Source organism: Tinamus guttatus, unplaced genomic scaffold (assembly GCF_059628265.1).
Source record: "Tinamus guttatus ecotype Peru unplaced genomic scaffold, ASM5962826v1 Tinamus_guttatus_pri_ptg000048l, whole genome shotgun sequence".
NCBI classification, from domain to species: Eukaryota; Metazoa; Chordata; class Aves; order Tinamiformes; family Tinamidae; genus Tinamus; species Tinamus guttatus.
The window spans coordinates 13,916,074-13,936,767 of record NW_028288582.1 but is presented as its reverse complement, the minus strand read 5'-3'; the positions used below and the strand labels follow the sequence as shown (position 1 = coordinate 13,936,767).

General features: G+C 40.6%; 1 protein-coding gene across 5 annotated transcripts in view; it reads right to left on the bottom strand.

Annotated features, from left to right (window-relative positions):
• Positions 1-20,694, bottom strand: part of FOXN3 (forkhead box N3) — a 187,038-nt gene that overhangs the window by 51,889 nt on the left and 114,455 nt on the right. For all 5 annotated transcript variants that reach the window (XM_088539734.1, XM_088539733.1, XM_088539735.1 and 2 more), the window contains one exon: positions 12,994-13,058. In XM_088539734.1, coding sequence (XP_088395860.1) covers positions 12,994-13,058 — 65 coding nt within the window. The remainder of the gene's footprint in view (positions 1-12,993; positions 13,059-20,694) is intronic.

Sequence of the window (20,694 nt, the reverse complement as noted above, 5' to 3'; positions counted from 1 at the left end):
CAGCTTGAATTTCCTTCCAAAACAGCCCCTTAGGAAAAGATCCTCCAGAAGATTTCCTAAATGCGTGCTTGTATACTATGTGTTTTAATTAACAAACAGAAGAGAAATTAGCATTTAGATAAGATGACGATCCCCAGTCACCCCACCTTTGCATTTGGCGGCCCGGCCGGATCCACGGCCCTGCAGCCTCTCTCGCTGCTGAGGTGATCCTCAGGGCCGGGCTCATTCAGCTGCAGTTTAAGAGTTTCTCCAAAGCTGCCTCTCCAATTCCAAAGCGCACGAACTGCTTAATCGGAGCGCTCGGTGATTCAAGTGCCCCATCAGAGAAACCACTGCAGGAAATTGCAGACCACGCACTTACCTGTGCGGCTCCTGCAGTCTGTGCATCCCTCTTCACTTGCGTGGCTTTTCCTAGGCTAGGAATTGCAATAGGATCAGGGATCCTGTCACTCCTGCCATATCTGATGAGCACAGGCTCCTCTGCAAAGGCTGCTCCAGCCGCAGGAAGAGGAGCTGGTGCTCCCCCATGCTGGCTGAAACGGGCTCAGTTAGCGCTGGAGGCTGCGCTGGAGAAGTGCTGCACATGGCAACTGCTCTGAATTACCAGCCCCATTCACGTAATCTATCATTCTTGATAATATTTCATGGGTTTTGAGGGGAAAAAAAACCTAAGGGGCCAATTTATACCCATTAACTTTTAGCCCCTGTGCATCCTGGGGCCGTGGTTTGTCATTTTGATTTTCTGCCAAGTGCCACGCACACCTGCAACAACGCACCCCATGAAGGAACTTAGACAGCACGCTGCATTTCTGGGAGAGTGACCAGATTATAAATTCCTGGAAAGAGCAAGGAGCTTTTCACTGATAACAGAAGCTGACCCAGACCTCCAACTTCAGTGAAGGAAATAATGAGTTTTGACACTGGCATGCCTAATGGCTAGAGACAAGGGAAAAAAGCAACTGATGAAACAACTAAGTAACAAAATAGTAATTTTGTTGTTAAATGAATACCTGAGTCTCAGAGTAGACCCAGAACCTTTATAATGGATGTCAAAAGTTCTTTTTTTTTATTCTTTTCAAGCACATCAAATAACAAAAGAAATAGACTAATTTCATCTACATTAATATGCACCATCCAAAAGCAGGGAAAAACAGGCAGCCCAGATTTTCTTGCATGTAGAAATAGCTAAGATAGCAAATGCCAGCTTTACAGTAGCCCACCAAATCTTATATTTCCACTGAGTAAGACAGAAGACTGATGGCAGAAAATTATTATGTGATTCCCTAATATGAAGAATGTATCTTCAAGCACACATAAAAGGAGAACTGAATTAAAATTGCATGGAAAGACATAAGCTTTTTTTTTTTTTTTTTTTTAATCCTGTACTCTACTTACAGTAGACAAAGCACTACCAATAGCAAATTAACGTAACTGACAGTCAGCTTTGTAAGCAGAATGTATTATAGAAGAGGAGCAATCTGCCACGGTTCAGGAAGTGTAAGAGAAACACCATCTCGTGAACCCACCACCTCTACCACCACCAAGCAGTGCGCTGAAAGCTGGGATGAATCTTTACGCTGCTGTAAGAAGAGCAATATATGTTAAATTCTCCCCCAAATTTGTCCTGAGTGCTTTGTTAGAATTAGTTCAATCACAAGTCATTTAGGAAGCTTAATACTCTGTATAAAACCATCCTTTTCCAACCCAGAGACTCCAGGCTGAGAAAAATCCGCATTCATATTCATTCAAACTGTCAGTCAAGTGAGGCAGACGCGATGGGTCATTTCTCAAGACTTTTTCAATATTAATCATAATTTTCCCCGATTAGTCTCTGTAACGAGGTTTCTCCTTTCAAGGGCCTGAAGGTTGTTTTTTGAATTGCCCCTTTGCCAAATGCCTGCTATTCACAAAGGGCTCAAATTGAGATGGTTTTCTTCTAAAAACACCTACCTCCTTCGGCTCTTTTTGGGGCCTCTTTCCCCAAGGAAAAGCTGCCTGCAGCTCCCAGCACTGTAACCTGAAGCAGCGCCTTGTGGTCAAAGGCAATCTCTGCTTTTGAAGCAGAAGGGGGCATAAGAAACTCTAGCTTATTACTCTGCGCATAAGTTAGTGAACAGGAGTTACTTAGTGCATGGGATTTGTTTATTCTGTTTTTTCTTTTTTCTTGTTGTTTTAAAATGACCAAGAGTGTATATGTAGGCCAAAAAAAAAGTTCTATAGGCTTCTGTTTGTTGGGTTGATATATAAACTCAACTACACTTCACTACCTGGTTTTGAATTAATAAAAACTGAGGAAGTAAGTTAAATGAAGACTCCAAGGCAGCTGAAGTGGTATAAAATAAAAAAAAAGTAAAAAAAGATCAGGGTATTTGCAGTAAGACAATGCCTAAAGCTGGATGCTGCATATTAAAATGTCAGGCAGTCCCAAACAGCAGTAGAGGTGGTTGCTTTAACTAGCAGACTTGAGATGCTAATTACAGCTGCCACACAGTGATTCACGCAACTCATACTTTTCATCAAGTTATTTGTAAGGTAATACAAATCAAGCGGCCTACAACATGCAAAAAGTGTGGTGGAGGATTTAAATACGTACAGATCTGGTTGCTCGTGTGCATTAGCCTTGAAAATGAAATCCCCACTCCTCATCTCCACATCCGGGCAGTGGAGGAGGCTCCCGCCGCGGCTCCTCTCGCTGCAGCTCTGGGTGAGCCCCAAACCGCAGGGCACAAAGTCTCCCAAAGCAGCAGCTTCCAGCTGCTTTTTGCGCTGCCACCAGTCTACAGAGCTGTCCCTCCCCTTGTCATGCCTGTAGAATACACTCTCCTAGGATATTATTTGGAAAAGAATCCCAAGTTATAAAACAGGTTTGCCAGCTGAATAAAACCTCTAGAGGAACTGTGTATTCTCGGATCTTTTTTCACACAATAGCGCTGCTGTAAGGTACTTCTTTTTTCCTTATTATTATTTTAAGCTAATCTTGAATGGAAAAGACTATTGTTCCTCTCTGAGGGCTGTCACAACATTTGTATTGAACATTTGTTCAGAGAAACTCAAATAAAAGGTGGGAGATGCTTTTAGTTAGGCTGAGAGCTCACTATCATCATCACAAACTCTTACACTCAGCCTGTGGATAGCTGAACAGCTATTAAGCCACCTTGTGTATTAGCAGTTTCTGTATTGGATCTATATTTCATTTTTTTCCTCTTGCAAAACAAAAATTTAAGATTTGTATGCATCCCAGAAGTCTCAGTTAATCACAGATAAAGCAAAACACCAAACAAAAACTCAACAACATTTGCTTTATAATTTTGGCCCATGGTGCTCCCACGAGCACAGACTATGGGCTACCTGGAAGGGTTTGGTATGTTTTGCTCTTGACGAAAAAAATACACATGGAGACAGAAGGGCATCCCAAAAGATTGCTGGCAGACTGTGGAAGAACCACAGAACAAACGATGCTGATGATGATCTGTAGGCATTTGCAGCTCTGGAGCTAAGATCACTAAGATCAATAATAACGCTTTTACCCAAAGATTCAGAAAGATTCATTTAGAAAAGGTTCATTCTGGAAATCTTCTAGCAAATGTTAATCCTGTGGCATATAAATTACTTGAGCCCAGCTAGTCCTATCATGACTGACCAGTCTTCTGGTGACTAGAGGGTATTTACAGAGGAAAAAATTGGGTGAAAGAAAAGAAAGAACATTGGTAGGGTCGGTATTGGTAACCAAAACAACAGGTGAACTTACAGCTTTGCTGTATCGGTATCTCAAGGCTAGCATTTGGATGACACAAACACAAAAGAAAACATTTCCAAAGAGCCACTGAAATATCTTCATTTCTCAGAAAAATACAAGAATATATTTACCGAGTTCCCCTACTACCTTTATTTATACTGAGCATTCTAACATGTAAAGGTCGGGACTAGAGTTTTCCATCACTTTAAAAAGTTTTAATTTCAATTTCACCTTATCCTTGACCTGTGCACTAGAGAGCAGTGTGGCAGGCTAGATGTTCCAATAAACATTAGCAGAGAGAAGGTGAATGTGTTGCCTTTATTTTATGCAATAGCAACCACTGTGGGACTTTGACCTATCAAGAGAAGGGAAACCAAAAAACAAAGGCAGAAAGATGAAGCCAAGGATCCTAGGGTGGCATTTCTAGATACAGTCTGTCCTAAAAAAAATAAAATAATATAAAATAATGTCATTTTTTTCTGCCAATTTGTGGTCACTATTAAACATATTAAAAAGATGAACAATTATTTTATCAGCTTAAAAATCTTAAGGACTCCTGACAAAGATTACTTCTGTCAGAGCTTACTTAGTTCTTATGATTTGAGGACTGCTCTCCTTCGGGCTCCAAAGGCCACGCAGCTAAGCGCTGGCTACAGCAAACTGAAAAGAGACCCACTTACCCCCAAAGGAATCCCCGCGTTGGCCTATGGGGTTTTGAACACACTGCAATTCCACTGATGAAGAAAGAAAATCCTGCCTCTTACCCTCCTAAAGACCCAACTAGTTTTAAGTTTTCTATAATAAACAGCAGCAGTGATATATCCAAAGATGATTTAAGTTCATAAGATTTTTGCCATTCCAGAGCTCTGCATATTCACCAGGATATGACTGAAAAATTGCAAGAATTAAGTTTTATTCCAATACCTGAAACCAACAGATTTTCTCCCACTTAGTTTAAATAAAACATCAGTGAAATGTCTACACTAGCCATCCTTCCTATTAAACATCCCCTCTTAGCTTTCTCAAGTGTTAAAATAAAAATAAGTCCTCTTAATAATATACTTTTCCTATTCATTTGTCCTTTTTTTCCCTAGATAGTTAAGAAATGCCTTTTATGAAACTAAAAACTTGCCAAACTTTAACTCGCATCATATAGTCTTGCTCTGACTAGCGGGAAGTAGTTCTTGGAACATTATAGATGAACAGTTATTGCCCCTGTCAACTAAAGACAATGTCAACACAGACAACATACATAAAAAAAAAAAAAAGCAGAAGATAGGAACATCTCTTGGACTTGATCACCACTGCTGTTTTTCTCATAATTTTCTTCTGTTTACTAGTTCTGAAGCTTTGGTTTCCTCAGGGATCCAGAAATATAGCGGCCCATTACGTAAGCTGGGTCACAGCAAGAGCAGCATGTTGAGAGCTCACAGAGCTGCTGCTGTAATTCTCTCAATGTCGTTCTGTCCCAGGAAACCTGACGTGCAGACAAGGAGCAGCCCAGCCTGACAACAGCATTCTCATGTTCACAGCAATCTGCGGCTCACCAAAACTGCTCATAGTGACACTACTGCAAAATTATTCTTTTTTTAGTTATCTTCCTCCATGTAAAGCACAGATTTCTGCCTCTCTTGTGGCTGTGCTCGTAAACAGATCAACAATTATGAAAGCCAAGATTACTTCTAATATCAGCCACCTTCACATTTTAGGAATGCCAAACAGTCACAGATTCTCAGCATGGAGCATATGCTCTAGTTCATCAGCCCAGAGATTTTGATGGCAATAATCACAATAATTTCCCAGCTAAGGAAAAGAAATCACTACATCCTGTGCTATTTTCTCTGCTATTGCATTAACGTTACTGCTACCTCCTAACCGTGCCTCGCTCGGAGCGCTGCTGCTGTCAGACACCACCCAAGTGGCAGTCTGCTCCGTACTTGCCCTGGCTCACGGGAAAGGTCAGTGCTAAGCCACAGCCACAACCCTTCACACCGAAGGTAAAATGCACAGGCACGCGGACAGGGATCCTCTCCTAAGATTAGTGCTGCGGTGTGACCTGCCGCAGGGCACTCACCCACACCCTTTAGTTGTCAAGGAAAATAAACAAAGCCAGTAAACTTGATCTTGAATCACTCACAAGCAATAACTTCTAAGCTGCTATGAGGGACTGTTGTGAAACACGCAACTATCTGCAAAGACAGCAAAAGCATCTGTGTAGACCAAAAACGTAAGTCACTGAGTTTAAAGATGAAATAAGGTTGGAATTAAACTTTACTTTATATACTGCCCAATGCCATGTAACATTAACAGGATTTGCCTGCTGCAGTTCAAATTTCTTGGTTTTCAGCTTCAGAAGTTAAAGGTAGTGCAGACATCTTAGTGTTTGGCCATAGAAATGGCTCTCTGCCACGTTTCATTAGTAATGGTTCCATCAACGTTAACGTGACCATGCTTCAGGTACTTAACAGACTACAAGTTTTGCCATTGGCGTTACATACCTAACTGGAAAAACAGGAATAAAAATACTATATAAACACTGCACAGATAATACATAATACATTTATCTATGAATCTACTACACACAGAACATAGAGCTAAAAATCTTGTGCCAAAGTCTCAATTTCTGTAAAAAGTTCTGTAAGATTGTGTCTGCCTTGCTGCTATTTCTTAAGGAATCCATTTGCTGATAAGGCCATTTTGCACTTGTTTCAAACCACTCACCTTCCCAGCACCCTCACGGCTCCCGCAGTCTAGTAGGGTCTTACCCACCTTCCCAGACAAAGGAGAGCTCTGCTGTGCAAATTACTCCCTTAGGGACACACTGCACAGCCCCTCTGACTTAATTTTACTTCTTCAATAATACCACCGCAAACACACTGAATGCTAATAATAAATAAATTATTCAAATATGCAGTCTCCACGGAGGCTCCACGTGAATCATCTTCCTGAAAGGAAACTCCTGAAGAGATTGTCAGGTACGCTTCACATGAAGGGAAATGAAAAAAAAGGAAAAAAGCTGATTTAAATAGTAATGCAATGCAAATGAAAAGCTTTTTTTTTTTTTTTTTTTTTTTTGGTAACAAAGAGGGGTAGTAGCATTGCTGTTACCTCAGCAGGTCAGCTGAAGCCAATACACTAGCAAACACAGAGCAAGAACGTCACAACAGTTTCAAGCAGAGGAGAATGGCAATTGGGAGACACCAAATTAGAGGAAAACTGGTGAAGTCAAAAAGTTCAGGGCTCTTTAAGTAGAGAGGGAACACAGGTGAACCAAACAGGCATTCAAAAAAACCCAGTCTTCACACAAAACAGTGCTTTATGGAGGTAAAAAGTCAACCTTCAAACGCACACGTGACTGTAGGGACTCTAATTCAAACTTCAAGTTAGAAAAGATACGAAAATACTCCCCTGTAAAAGCAAACAGACAACATAGGTGTTTTTTTACAGTTAGATCCCCAATATTTGAGGTTCTCCCATTACTGTAGCTTCAGAATATGACACAGAATAAATATTTTGTAAACCTACAGCTCTGTGTAGTGAGAAGCACTATTAACATCATTTTATAGGGCAGGAAACAGAGGAACTACAACCCCACCCTAAGAAAAGACTTTAGTTTCTTGGGGAACATGAAAAGTCTAAATAGACTTGAATGCTTAGTTGGACTCGGGCATAAAAGCTTTGCCCAAAGCTGTATTATAAATAAATGAGAGCATCTCAGTCTACTGATCCTAAACATGATGGTCTTGCAACCCCTTTTTTGCACCTACTGGCCTCTCCTATGTTTACCGCCACATTTAAATATTATATCATATACATACGCTACCTTGGCATGTTGTTTTCTCCTTGTATGTCTCAGTAGCAGTAAAAAAACAGACTTCTTTCCAAGTTTTTCTTTTGAGATGTAAGGCATATAATTTTGGAAGTTAAACTCACACAAGCCTTACAAAGCTCTTTGTCTTGCAGGTCTCTCCTGTTCCTCCCTTCCCCACCTCACCTGGCAGCAGCACGTATGGATCCCTTGCATTGCACAGTGGGGCTGCACATCAACGTCGCCAGCCGGGCAGGAGCTACGTTTGTCCACAGAAGCTGACTTCCTCTTTTGCTATGATTTTATTGTCAGAATTAACACAAAAAGCAGCCTGGACATTTTTATTTATGAAAGCAGATGATCCTAATTTAGTCTTTATAGGGGAAGCTAACAAGAGTTACACCCTTTCTCCATCCTCCCCCTGGCTTATTTTTATTTCAGCAAGAGATTCTATTAATAGCTAATACTTGGAAACATGAAAGTCCATATCTGCTCTCTCATTTCTTACTCAATGGACAATGGATTAAATGGACTGTTTGGTCATTTCAAAGAGTGCCACAGCTATTAAAGGAAAAGATCTCCACATAAATGTGTGTATGTGCTCATAAATAAGCTGTTCCCTCATCTTTTTATGCAGGACTCTTCAGGTCTGGTAAGTATAGTTTTTCTAAAAAATATCTTTCTGAATTAGGGATTCAATTTTCTTGATGTTTTAAATAAATCAAATTCTTATTGAAGAATAGAGAGAGCTGCATTTTTTGGTAATTTCCTGAAAGACTCATTTCATGGTCAGGTATCAGTCATCAGCAAATTAAAACCTGAAAGCCAACATCTTAGCCTGAGGGCATCAAAGGCTGTTACTTTTACTGAGGTATTAGCAGCCCGAGTTTCTACTTTCGCTGTGCAACAAATTCCGGAGTCACCACCTCATCCTGGCTGTGTGGCATCTGACCTCCTGGGGACAGTGGCCTCTGCCTCTCCTGCAAGAATCCCAAATGGCAGCGCCTGCCCTTTCCGGCTACTGCAGCAGTGGCCGGTCCAGGGCAAACGAAGCACGAGCTGTTGGAAGCACCGGTCAGAGGTGCAAATGTCTTGTAAAATGCATTCCCTGGGAAGAGGCCAAACTCTCTAAGCGTGAGCATCAAATCTCTCACTGTTATGGAAAATGGACTGTTCCCTGGAGCCGATGGTACGGAGCGAACAAAGCAACTTGTGAGCTCTCGGCAAGACAAGGCCTCCGTTCGCAGAGCTCTCTCAGCCAGGTGGTACTGAGGAAGTGCACGATTCTTCACTCCTCCCTCTCCTCCTGCAAATGGAAAGGTTTTTTTCTGGCCAAACTTTTGCTTCTTCCTAATTAAAAGGGAATTGCAGCTTTACAGGAAAGTGCAGTCTGACTTCCGTTCATCAAATGCTGCAATCTTATTCACAGATACAAGGGGCAGGTCTACAAAAAATATTTTCTAAGATCTCTAGAGTAGCAGTTCATACTTTTGCTTTCACATCGACAGGCAGCAGATGGAAACTGCATTGATCATCAGAAAAACAAGTGGAGAATTTTATTCTTACAAAAAAGCAGACACATAGCAGAGATATGGTTGTATCTATACCTGATAAGAAATGTAGGAAGAAGTAATAGAAGGTGAATTTTCTAGTCACAATAAGGAAGGCTATCTCCTTTTCCTCATTCCTTCCCTGAACGATAAATACCTACCATGTTATAGCAGGGTTTGCTTCTGCTGGGTTTTGGTCAGCAGTTCAATCCCGGACCCAGGAAGCTAAAACCCAGAACTGCATTAGAACGAGTAGAATTAAGCTTGTCTTAAATCAGAGGGGAGACCTTCCTTTTTGGCCGTACCTCACCTCGTCACAGGGCTTCTGTATCTCCTGGGGCAATGTCTAAAGTTCTCGCTCTCCTGTGTCAATCCCCGCAGGAGCAGGAGCAGGGGCAGCAGCAGCGTATGCAAACCTGTTTTCACAATACTGTGCTCTGTTCTCCTGCCAGCTGCAATCACAGCCACAGTCACCATCTCTGAATACTTCTTTGCAAATCAGGACAGAACAAAATCAATATAAGAAGACACAATGATATGTTGCACTTGGTTTTACTGGAGTGTCAGGACCAGTAAGACCAAAAAAAAAAAAAAAGAGCGGTAAATTCAATTTATTTTTTCCAAAATAAAGTTCTCCCTCACTCAGAGATTTTTAGGTACAGTTAGCTATGGACGGTTAGAGTTATTTAAGAAACAGAACAGGAAACCTTACAGAGTCCAGGTACATTTCACAGCTGGTACTCGGCTAGCAGCTGGAATTTACACATGACTACTGCTAAAGTTAACTTGCAGTTTTAACTTGTTTATAGAGAATGTTTGAGATATTGAAAGCAAAGTAGACAAACACTCAAGAAGTAGTTTAAATTATTGCCATTTATCCCTGAACAACTGCATCCCCAAGGCTTCAACATGGGTTTAACACCCAAAATCAGAGCAGGAAAAGCAAAGAAGATCTTACCTGAACATGATGCGTTAGCTTCAAGGCCTCAAAACTACTACGCACATGTCCTCACCCACACACTAGCACAAGTTGTGAAAGAGCTTAGCAGACCTCTGGGTCTTTCCTACCGCACAGATTCCTTCTGTCACATGTTGTGTGAAACAAAAATGGAAGCTTTAAGGTAGCTGAACAAAGAAGAAGCAACAGCAACAAAAGCTCCAACACAGAAGATTAAAAAAATTAAGTGACAATTTTATACCAAACTAGGACGTACAATAACAAGGTACAGAAAACTAGAGAGAAAAGTTAAGGCAGAAAGAACAAAATACTGCATGTTCTCTGAGAATCCTGACAGCTAGAATGAGGCAATGCCCACCGACTCGCAAACAAGTTTTGAGAGAAGGTGTCAGAATCTTGGAAGGCTAAAGATCCTGTCCATATCCTTTCAAGTTCTACATGGGATTTCACAAGAAGAAAAAAAGAGCACAATGATATAAGGAACAATTCTCAACTACTAGGAGGACATCATTTTAAAAAGCACTTAGAGCAGGTGACTTACACAACAGGAAAAGTATTCTGACCAGAGGTCTTGTCAGAAACCATAGTACCATGATCCTCAAAGAAATAAAGACAAAAAAGCCCCACGGATGAAGTCATCTTATATCCAGTAAAGTCACAGGGCACAGCACTTTAGGACAATAGTTAAATAGTTTTGAACAAAGTAGAGGTAAGTAAAGATAGCCAGCAAAGAACAGAGAATTAATCCTGGTCATGTCAAAGACATTAAGGACACAGAACAGCTATGATGAATTATACCCTCCCATTCTCTTCCTTTGCTATTTCGATGTCTAGGGATAACTAGTTTTTCAGTCACTCTTTCTCTGGAGGGATACGTTAAATACTTTACAATATTAAAATTACTTTGCCAAACAATTTAGGTACAAAATGAATGGAAAAAGATAGAGTTTGTTAGTCCACCTTGGCTGAAAAAGCACTACTTACATTGTGGTTTTTTTTATCTTCCCCAAACCAAATGAGCATTTCCTTTAACAATTTACAAGAAAAGAGATGTGACAAGTGCACACAAATATTATTCTACATAGCTGTCCATAACACAAATAGAATCTTCTTTTCATGTGCAGTAAAGCACGTATCAAATAATTTTAAATCCCTTTGTTGTTAAACTTTTGAAAATCCAAAGGCAGTAATATAATTTGCAACTGATATTTAAGTCATTTTTCAGTCTCTTATATGCATTAAGCCAAACATAAGGGGACTGGTAAAAGGGATGGTCCTCAGGAAGGACCTGAGAAGCTTCTCCATGGCCTCATGCGATGAAATTTGCCTGCACTCACTAGCACTCCTTTACGCAGCTTTTGGGGAAAAGGCAACCAGAAGCAGCAGAGGCAAATTTCTTATTTCCTTGAGACTTGCACATGAAAGAGTACTTTGAAAGGGGGAAAAAAAAAAACACACACAGAGACCATTTGGGTTATTTTCTTGCTTTAAAATTAAAACCAGGACATGTTAAGAGATGACTTCACAAACTACTGAGATATGGAAATCTACAAAACAGCCACTCTTAATTCCTAAAGATCCTGCATTGTAACAAGAGGTTGCTCAACACTTACACAGTAGAGACTTGACAGAATATCTCACATTTTATGAAGCCAAATTACAGAGATTGTATATGCGCTGGAACACCTTTAGAAACAAAAATCGTTCAACAATCCTATCTTTTCACAAGGATTTTTTTTTCCCTTTTCTTCAGTCCTTTCCAGTAGGAAACACCACAAAGACAGCGAAGCCATCCCAGACAGACCAAAATCAAAAGATTCAAAACACTACATTTTATACCACCTCCCAGTTTTAGGAAATAATCAGAATCCTTTAATGTATTTCAAATATGTTTGAATAAATCTCAGCATGAGTCTTAGATAATTTAATGATGCAAATTCATAGATATGTTCAAGAAATCAGTCGAAAAATATTCGCAAACTATGGATGCTGGATTACTTTGGGATGTGGAAGATGAGCAGTATTTCTTGCCAATTATATGGTTGTGAATCTAGTTATGAGTAAGGCTTCATCATAAGAAATTTGGATAAATGCTCTGGAGAACATTGAACAGTATTTTCTGCCAGAAAGCAGGCCATAAAACTCTTGGCACCATAAGAACGTGCACAAAACTTCATGGGCAAATACTTGCAAAAATTGCAAAGTTATCCAAAAGGGTCTAAGTTAATCTTGCACCATACGCAAATGCAAAGTTTGGGGAAACAGCCATCCTTGTGTGTATCTAAGACAATACTGTTAAGAATAAGGGGAAATCTATGTAGTCAATACTAGGAATGTAAACACACCTAGTAATGAATAATAAGCTTGAAAAATCTGATAAAAATAGACAGAAAAACAGCTAGGAAAGCTCTCCATGCACAGCTTTGGTGTATATTGCCCATCTACTAACGTCTTTCAAATTCCCCTATGAACATAAACACCTTTAAACCTGGTGGGTTTCTTGAGATAAATCTTCTGACATTGTTTTCAGCACCGCAAGGGTTCCCTACCAATAGGGGACATTTTTCTATCAATCAGCACAATTAGGGGTTAAGAGAACGGGACTCTCTCCAAAGACAGGCCTGCCTCATCCAGACAGCTATTCCTGTTCTTCACACATTTCTTCTGGGCACTCCGCACAAATAAAAAAAAACCCAAACACTTTGCCTTAGTTTACAGTAAGTAAATAATAATCTGAGGGAAAAAAAAAAGGCAAAAAAAAGCAGCAGCTTTCATAAACCACCATTTTAATACCATCAGATACACAAAAAAAGGAAACACATTAAATAATGAAAATAAAAACCGATCATTTCTTCCCCCGTGAATATTTTAAAAACTGCAATTTGCAAGAGGGATTTGTTAAGTAGAGCAGTTACTCCAAGATGTAGCATCCATCACCTACCTTGTAGAAGGGCTCCATTTCTCTTGAAAAAGGTGCTTCCTGGCCAAATGGGTGGACCTGATGTGCTAAAGGTAATAAGAAATAAGTGTAAAGAAAATCTCATTTACATTTAATAATTACAAGTCACTATTTGTACAAAATCCATTTTGTTTTTAAAGCTAATGTAACTTCATGGCATGTTTGCCTTCAAGCAAGGGCCTTAAATTTAACTTGAAAAATAGGTTAATTTGATTCAAGATTCACATTCTCCTCACAAGAGTAAAAAATCCTCAGCATCCTCACACACCCACGCTCCAATTTAGAGGAAGGGAGAAAAAAGGCAGCTCAAAATAAATAAATAAATAAAAGAAACAAATCAATGTCAAAAATATTTACTGATTTCACAGTACAGCACAATATATGACTCTTTTCAAAGCCATCTGCTAAAAAACCAAAATGCTTTATAGCTTTTGCTCAGCCCTACCAACCCGCCCCTCGAGCTGAGGCACCGACACGTGGAAGCGGTGGCCGAGCGCCGCTCAGCTGCCGTGTCTGCGCAGGAGGGCCGCGTCCTCGCGAGCGCCACGCTCGGTGGGACCCATCTCTCCACACGCGAGCCGCGCTGGAAACAGGCCGGCCCGCGGCTCCTTCAACTGCCACCATTTTGTCCATCAGCGTGGCTGGACGCCTGCAGCCCTCGCCTGCCCCGGCCTTTACGCAGCCCCTGCTCGCGCTGGCGCTCGGGGCTGTCCTCTCTGCGACCCCTCAATGGACAGAGCGTGTTTTTAGTTTGGAGGCACTGTGTAGGAGAAGGCCCGCGGCGCTAGAGTCAATGCCATGTGGAGGGGGAAGAAATGGCCTCCCTTCAAACAACCTCAACAGCCGTCCAAGTAAGCCAGCAAACAGACAGGAGAACATAAAGCCCTGGCAGGACAGTCTGCAGCTGCCAGGGGACTTCCCTCGTCCTGGTCCATGTTGCAGAGCAAGGCATTTCAAGCAAGGAGCTCGAGGAAGGCAACGTGTTCTCCACAGATGCAGAGAACAAGGAGCAGCAGCAGCAGCGTACGCAGAGGCACTTGTTGGGAAGTGCTGCTGTTTGGCAATGAAGCATCCACCTTGCTGGCAAAGACAAACCCGAGGGAGCCCGGGAGAGAGGACACACGATGCAAGGGGAGGCTGTGCACGGTTCTGAAGGTGAAGGGAGATTTTGTCTATAAGGATGGAAACATAGGAGGCACTGGAGGGATATAAGAAGAGTGATACTGTTATACAGTGACCAAGCAAAATAGGTTTTGCAGATGTATTTTGATGGAGTATCTGTGAGGTAAACAGCAGCTAAGACAGTCGGAGATGTAACACCAACATACCCCTTGCCACAACCTCTGCTAAAGACAAAGAGTTGTCCTTCCTACAGGAATGGAGAATGTCAATATGAGAAGCCCTAATCAGAGCAACAAAACCAACTTCCTAACATTATGTGCTTTTTATACAAACAGCAACTCTACCCAATTGCTCCTCAGAGAATGCTATAAATATATATGTATATAAAACTAACAGCCGCTTTAGCCTGGGGTACTTCACAAGACGCCCAAACTACAGCAGGAGATCCAGCAGAAAAGAATGCAAAGCAAGAAGAGTCTGCGGGGAGCTTCCCAACACCATACAGCTCTCCAAGACACAAACATATACAGCATTACGCTATTTACTGTGTGGAGCTACTCAGGAAAAAAAATGAAGAGAAACCAAGCTTCCTCGACATAAAAGGCAACCTTGCACTTTTCATAACAATGTAATTTACTTCTGCCAAATACGCCCCTCCTTCCACTACTGCACAGCTCATTATCTCCACAGGAAATCCACACACGGGTGCCTCCAGGTCTCGTTGTTTGGAGGGGAGTCCTCAGTGCAAAAGGCATCATACCTAAGAGCTCACTGGCTACATGCTAAGGTTCTCACATAGTATTTTAAAAGCACAGTATCTAGGGGAAATAACTAAAACCACACAGATTGGTTATAGCACTGTTGAGGAAGCTGGAAGAGACTGACTGCTGGTTGATCTTTTCTACAGTTGTGAAACAGACTTCAAATAGTCCTCTAAGGCTTAAAGAGAATCACATAAATTTTAAAACACTAAACTTTTCTTGAAATTAGTACAATAAAAAGAAATTATCATCATATAAAGGATTACCCTATGCCCAAATTCAAAGCAAGAGACCAAATATCCTTCAATAAGAGTATTATAAAATAACCCTGCCTTTATCACCTTCATCTTTGGAAGGAAAATGCAAAGCAAGCCACAGGCACAATTTCTATTCAAAGTTACTCTTCTCTTCTTCTGAGTAGGCAATCAGTACACAAAAAGCACTGAAAGGGAAAACAGATGTTGTCCATCACGTTTACAACACTAGCAAACTTCTGATAAAATGCCATATAAAAACAGCACACACTACTTTTTTAATTATTCTGCAGAGACCCTTGTGCTAACATATAAAAACTTCACTGTGTGGCTCATTTAAATAAAGTGTTAAAATATGGACTGTAAAAGGATTCAAGGCAATTACATGAGTAATAAAAGCCTTCTATACCCCTGAACAAAAAGGAGAGTTGAAAGACAGAGAAAGAGACCAAAATGACCAAAAGCAAGTTAAGTAGGCCCACATTCATAAGTGCTAGAGTGCACTGGGGCATGCACTCGTCTAAACAAGCACCCTCGCTCCACACAGCTTAGTGTGGCAATTGTTTGCATTGCTCAGAGTGAGCTTCAGGCCTTCAAGTGCAGCTCCTCAACTCACATGAAGGTCAAGGGCTGTTGAAGGCATTCACACTTGTGTAGAATAGAGCCACATTTTTATAGCCCATGCAGAGTCCAGACAATAGTCTTTGGAACAGCACATGTTAAGCTACAAGTAGAAAGCAATAATGTAGTCTTCATATTGTACCAATGTGCTGCAGAAGTCAGAATTTATAGAATAACATGTCTATAAGTATCAAAAGCTCAAGTAAAAAATAGTGGAATTATGAAATGAAACTGTAGTAAAAAAATTACTCCTAGACCATACTATTCTTGTACATGGGTGGAAGGGGGGTTAAAGAAAGGATAGGGAAAACTTTCATATATTTGAATAGACAAAATGTCTCTACTAAAGAAACAAAGTAACAGTGATTTATCTGCATTTTCCAACTCGGAAAAAGGTCCATTTGATCCAGCACAAACCCTCATGAACCAAGAAAATTAACTCTGCCTTCTCAGGGAAGGAAGGTAAAGAATTCAAGTCTGTAAATAACGTACCACAGGCACCTGAGTTCCTTCGAACAAACTTTTGTGCTTGCAGGGCTTTGCTGAAGTTTAGCTAAGTCTTATCAGTGTTGGATACGTTGTCTTTCTCTTCCCAAACCCCTACACATCAGATCTTAGATCTCAGATGGTATTAATTATTAAAATGTATTTTAAGTTGACAAATGACAGAGTTAAACTATCTCTGACTTTAAAGTGTTCAAAAACTGCTTCCTCCTGTTCCAGATTAAGAAACCATTTGAAAAGTTCATTCTTCTAAAGACCATCTGTAATAAAAAGCCATTCGGGCAATCATGAGCATTTTTTAACATGAACTATTACTTCTTTTTAGCTTTTAAGTTACTGGAGAGCTGTGACTTCCTGTAGAAGTTAGCAGCACATGCTGTATCCAAGCAAAATAAATCCAAAATCTTTTTTTAAAAATTTCATTTGTAATAAACACATGCTGTGAATAAGATATAACACCTATACAACTAGCATTATCAGTTGCAGCATTCCCCCTCCCTCCAAACTTATTAGACAAGCATTCTGACTAAAATCAGTCTCTAAAACTTTTCTTACTAGAAGAAAAGTAGTAACTAGTTCAAAGAACTCTTATAAAACCATGCAAAGACATTTGTGGCCCAAGGTATTTTTGTTACACATAGGTTTGGATTGACTTAATCTCTCAGTGCAGAAACAAACACAGCTTTCACACACACACATATACATATTTTGTTTTTTTGGCTTGGATGAATCACAAAGACCTGGAGTTTCAAATAACATGTCACAAGAACATGAGTTGGAATAGTTTAAGAGTAAGAAGAGATATGGACGCACCAACTGTCACCTGTTAAGGATCGCTGGTTTAATTTGCAGAAAAGACACTGATTCCAAGCATACCCTCAGCCAAAGGGATGCCTGCACTGTAAAAGCATAAGGTCAAAGTGCATAAAACAGAAGCAGATTATTCAGGTGATCCAAGTTCAGGTGTGCCAAGTGCAGGATCAATCTCCCTCTGAAATAATCCATCATTATCAAGGTAGCATCAGCGCGCAAAGGAGCAAAGCAAACGTTCATGTTCGGGTCAGAAACCAGCTGCTGGGAAAGCTAAACACTAACGGCACTAACCCGGGAGCCTTTGTTCCTGCAAAGAGAGGTACCCGGAACCAGAAGCCACGTCTGATCAAATCCAACATTTCTGGGACTTTACTATCAATTTTTAATGACAAATGGGACTTGTTTTCCACTCTAGCCAGGCAATTAGCTGGTTCTCCTCTGATGACACAACCTGTAGGAAACTTCAGCATGGTGCAAGGCCCCAGGCGCGGGAGCCCGCCAGACTGAGGAGCAGTGATTTTTCTGAAAGAAAGGCTTTTCCATAGGAAAATGTTACTTTGCTGAAAACCGAAACATTCCATGGGAATGTGCTGATTTGGACACAACTTTTGCTGGAAACCAGGCTGACCCAAAACCTGGTTGGCCAAGCAGTGTGGTTTCCTGGCAGCGACCAGCCAAGAACTTACAGGAGCAATAATGTGTGAGAGCCCCTGCCTTAAGTGTTCCTCCCAAAACGCATGCCGTATACTCACAGCACCTTTAAAAGGTGCGTAGGCTTCAAGAGACTTAAAATAGAAGGAAATATAAATCCTTTGTCTGCTGGAATTTACATTAGAGTAGGGAGACTGTAGTCCTTAAAGCTAAACACTTTAAAAAAAAAAAAAAAGGGTATGAATTTTTTTTTACAGCTGCAGTATTTCACAACTCTGTCAAAAACTCTCACAGGCCTTTTTTGTCAGAAAGACCTCATTAATAGATTAAAAAACCCCAAACAACTAAAAATTCAAAACAAACTCAGTTGTGTGGGACTGCGCACCACAATTAAGGGATAATGAAAACAGAGAAGAAAGGCAATAAACAGAGGCCAAAGGCTGTTACCAAGTATGTCCAGAGGGCGATGGTAAACAGGGCACAGAAAGGAGGAGAAAACAAAGCAGCAATCAAAGAGAAACCCCCAGAAGCCACACGTCAAAGGCCCTCGAAACAGGGAGCTGTTCTGGGCAAGCATGTGCTGCTCCCATGTAAGTGGTCTGGATTCAGACCACTACCATTAGGTACGACTGGAGTTCCAACTACAATAGAAGAGAATAATTTTTACCATTCCTCTAGAGGTAAATTTAGAAAGGGGTAGAACCTAAGAAGAAAAGTCTATTTTTGTGGGAATATAACATGCCCCTAGCTGCTGGAAGATGAATAGTTCTCCCTTACGCCAGTCATCCTCAATGATGCTTTTTAGATCTCCATTTCCCATTTCAGGGAATGCAGCTTCTACCATTACCTTACCCTGTTCAGTTCTCTCCATTCAGCTTCAACGCCATTACTGGCCATGGACGAACAAGACTGCAGTACAAAGAGCAGTTAAGGCTGTACATCTGGCAGCATAACTGCGGTTACATTAACAAATTTATCACCCACATTATAAATTTTGAGCAATACAGAAGCATTTATATACTGCTGCAGCTCTAATGCATACATTTTGTTAACAAGGAAAAAAGCAGATTTACAATCCCTGCCAAGAGGCTGCCGGCCGTTAATATCACAATTAGGCATCGCCTAGCAACAGCCAAGCGAGCTGCTCTCCAACCACGGGAAGGCCTCACGGAACGGGCTAATGGCGCTACACAAAACACACCGGGAAGGTGCGTGTTCAGGTATGTCCTGATTTTAATGAAAACGGATTACTTCGCAGAGTTCAAATATATAAAACCATTATTCCATCTTCCCTAATTTTGCATAATTGACAAAACATTATTTTTAAAATGAGTTATGAATTTACAATGCTAATTTTTAATTTATGAGGACTGATCTAACACTCTGGTAATGCTTCTCCTTTCTCTGCAATTCCCTCTTTTATTGCTTCTCAGTATCTCTCACTTACTGCGACATGTGGGATCGAGACTTTAAGCTCCTACATGGGGTCTTTCATGCCTTCTCCTGGGTGCCTCACCCATTTTTGAATGAATAATAAAATTTTGATCTCTTGTGCACTGTAAATGAGTTTTCTAAATGACACAACTGCCAGAGGGATTACATCTAAATTTTTATTAAGGAGAAAGTTGCACAGTCAAGCTATTCACAAACAAGACACCTGAAAATAAAACTTAATGTTACTTTTTGAAGGATAAGGTGAAAAGTTGGCAAAATCTTTACATTCTCCTGAATGGCCAAAGCCATCTTCCTGCCACTGTGTACACTAAAAATAATTAAGAATATAAATAAATGAAAGAACAAGGGTAGGTGGGATAATTATAAAATAAATAAATAAGCTAATCTTTTTGCATTTCTAAAAATTGGGGATAAAAAGGGTGATTTCTGATTTCAAGAAAAACATGTTAATGTCTTTTGGAGGCCATCAATGACTTTGCTGTGGTACTCTGGGGTCTCTCATTGCTGAGGTGATGTATGAAGCCTTCTCTTCTGCAGGGTGAGGCTCTGTGGCCCTCAGCAAGAATACTGGTCTTTGCCAAGAGCTGAATAATCTTCATGGATGACAGTGGAGAAATTGTTATTTCAATATATAAAACACCTTAATTTCTATAGAGTTGTTGCTCTAAGAGACTGCTATTTGAGATATGACAGCCTGTGTAAAATGCGAATCTGTCACTATCCTGTATTTAAATATTTTAACACATTTACTGTGAGTACATTATAATTCTAGGCTGAATATTGAAATAGAAAAGAGTCCTGATATATTTGGAGATTCATGCTGAGACAAACGTCCCACATTAATTTTAATTAAAAAAGATTTGCTTCCAATGGGAATAAGGAGTTGCTGGCTATCAGCCTCAAATTCTAATTCTGCCTCTACAGCTGAATCACATTGTGAATTAAGGCAAGTTACTTCTTCCTTCCTGTCTCGGTTTTATTTTTCTTCTTTTGTATTAAAAACAGGAATCCATTCCCACCAACCTAGCCTACAGATCTCTGTGAGGAATAAATAATCATTAAGCAACAACACATAAGATAAAGGAGAAATCCTTTGAAGTGCATGCATGCAGTTAAAGTAGGAACAATGCAGTATACTTTTACGACAGCCAACATTGATATTTTCCTTTGCTTTCTTTATTTTGAAGTAAGAAAAAACACTGCAGACTACTTTGCATGCCGTAGTGCTACTTTCCTCCTTGTCCCATGATTGTGCTCTAATGTTTGCTGGATGATCTAGCACTGAATTAATAACTGGTGGGGAAGCTTAGGAGGTATCTGAACTTCACAGAGCAGTTCTCCAAAACACCAGCACAGGAGAGGATCCTGCTCCTGGGCAGCCTCCAGCCTCCAAGTGCACAGAGGACCACGGCCTCCTTGGGCCTGCAGCAGCCCCTATTTGGCTGGTGTGGGAAAGTTTGACTCTCTTATGGTCTACAAAATTAGAAATCTAGCTCTCCAGT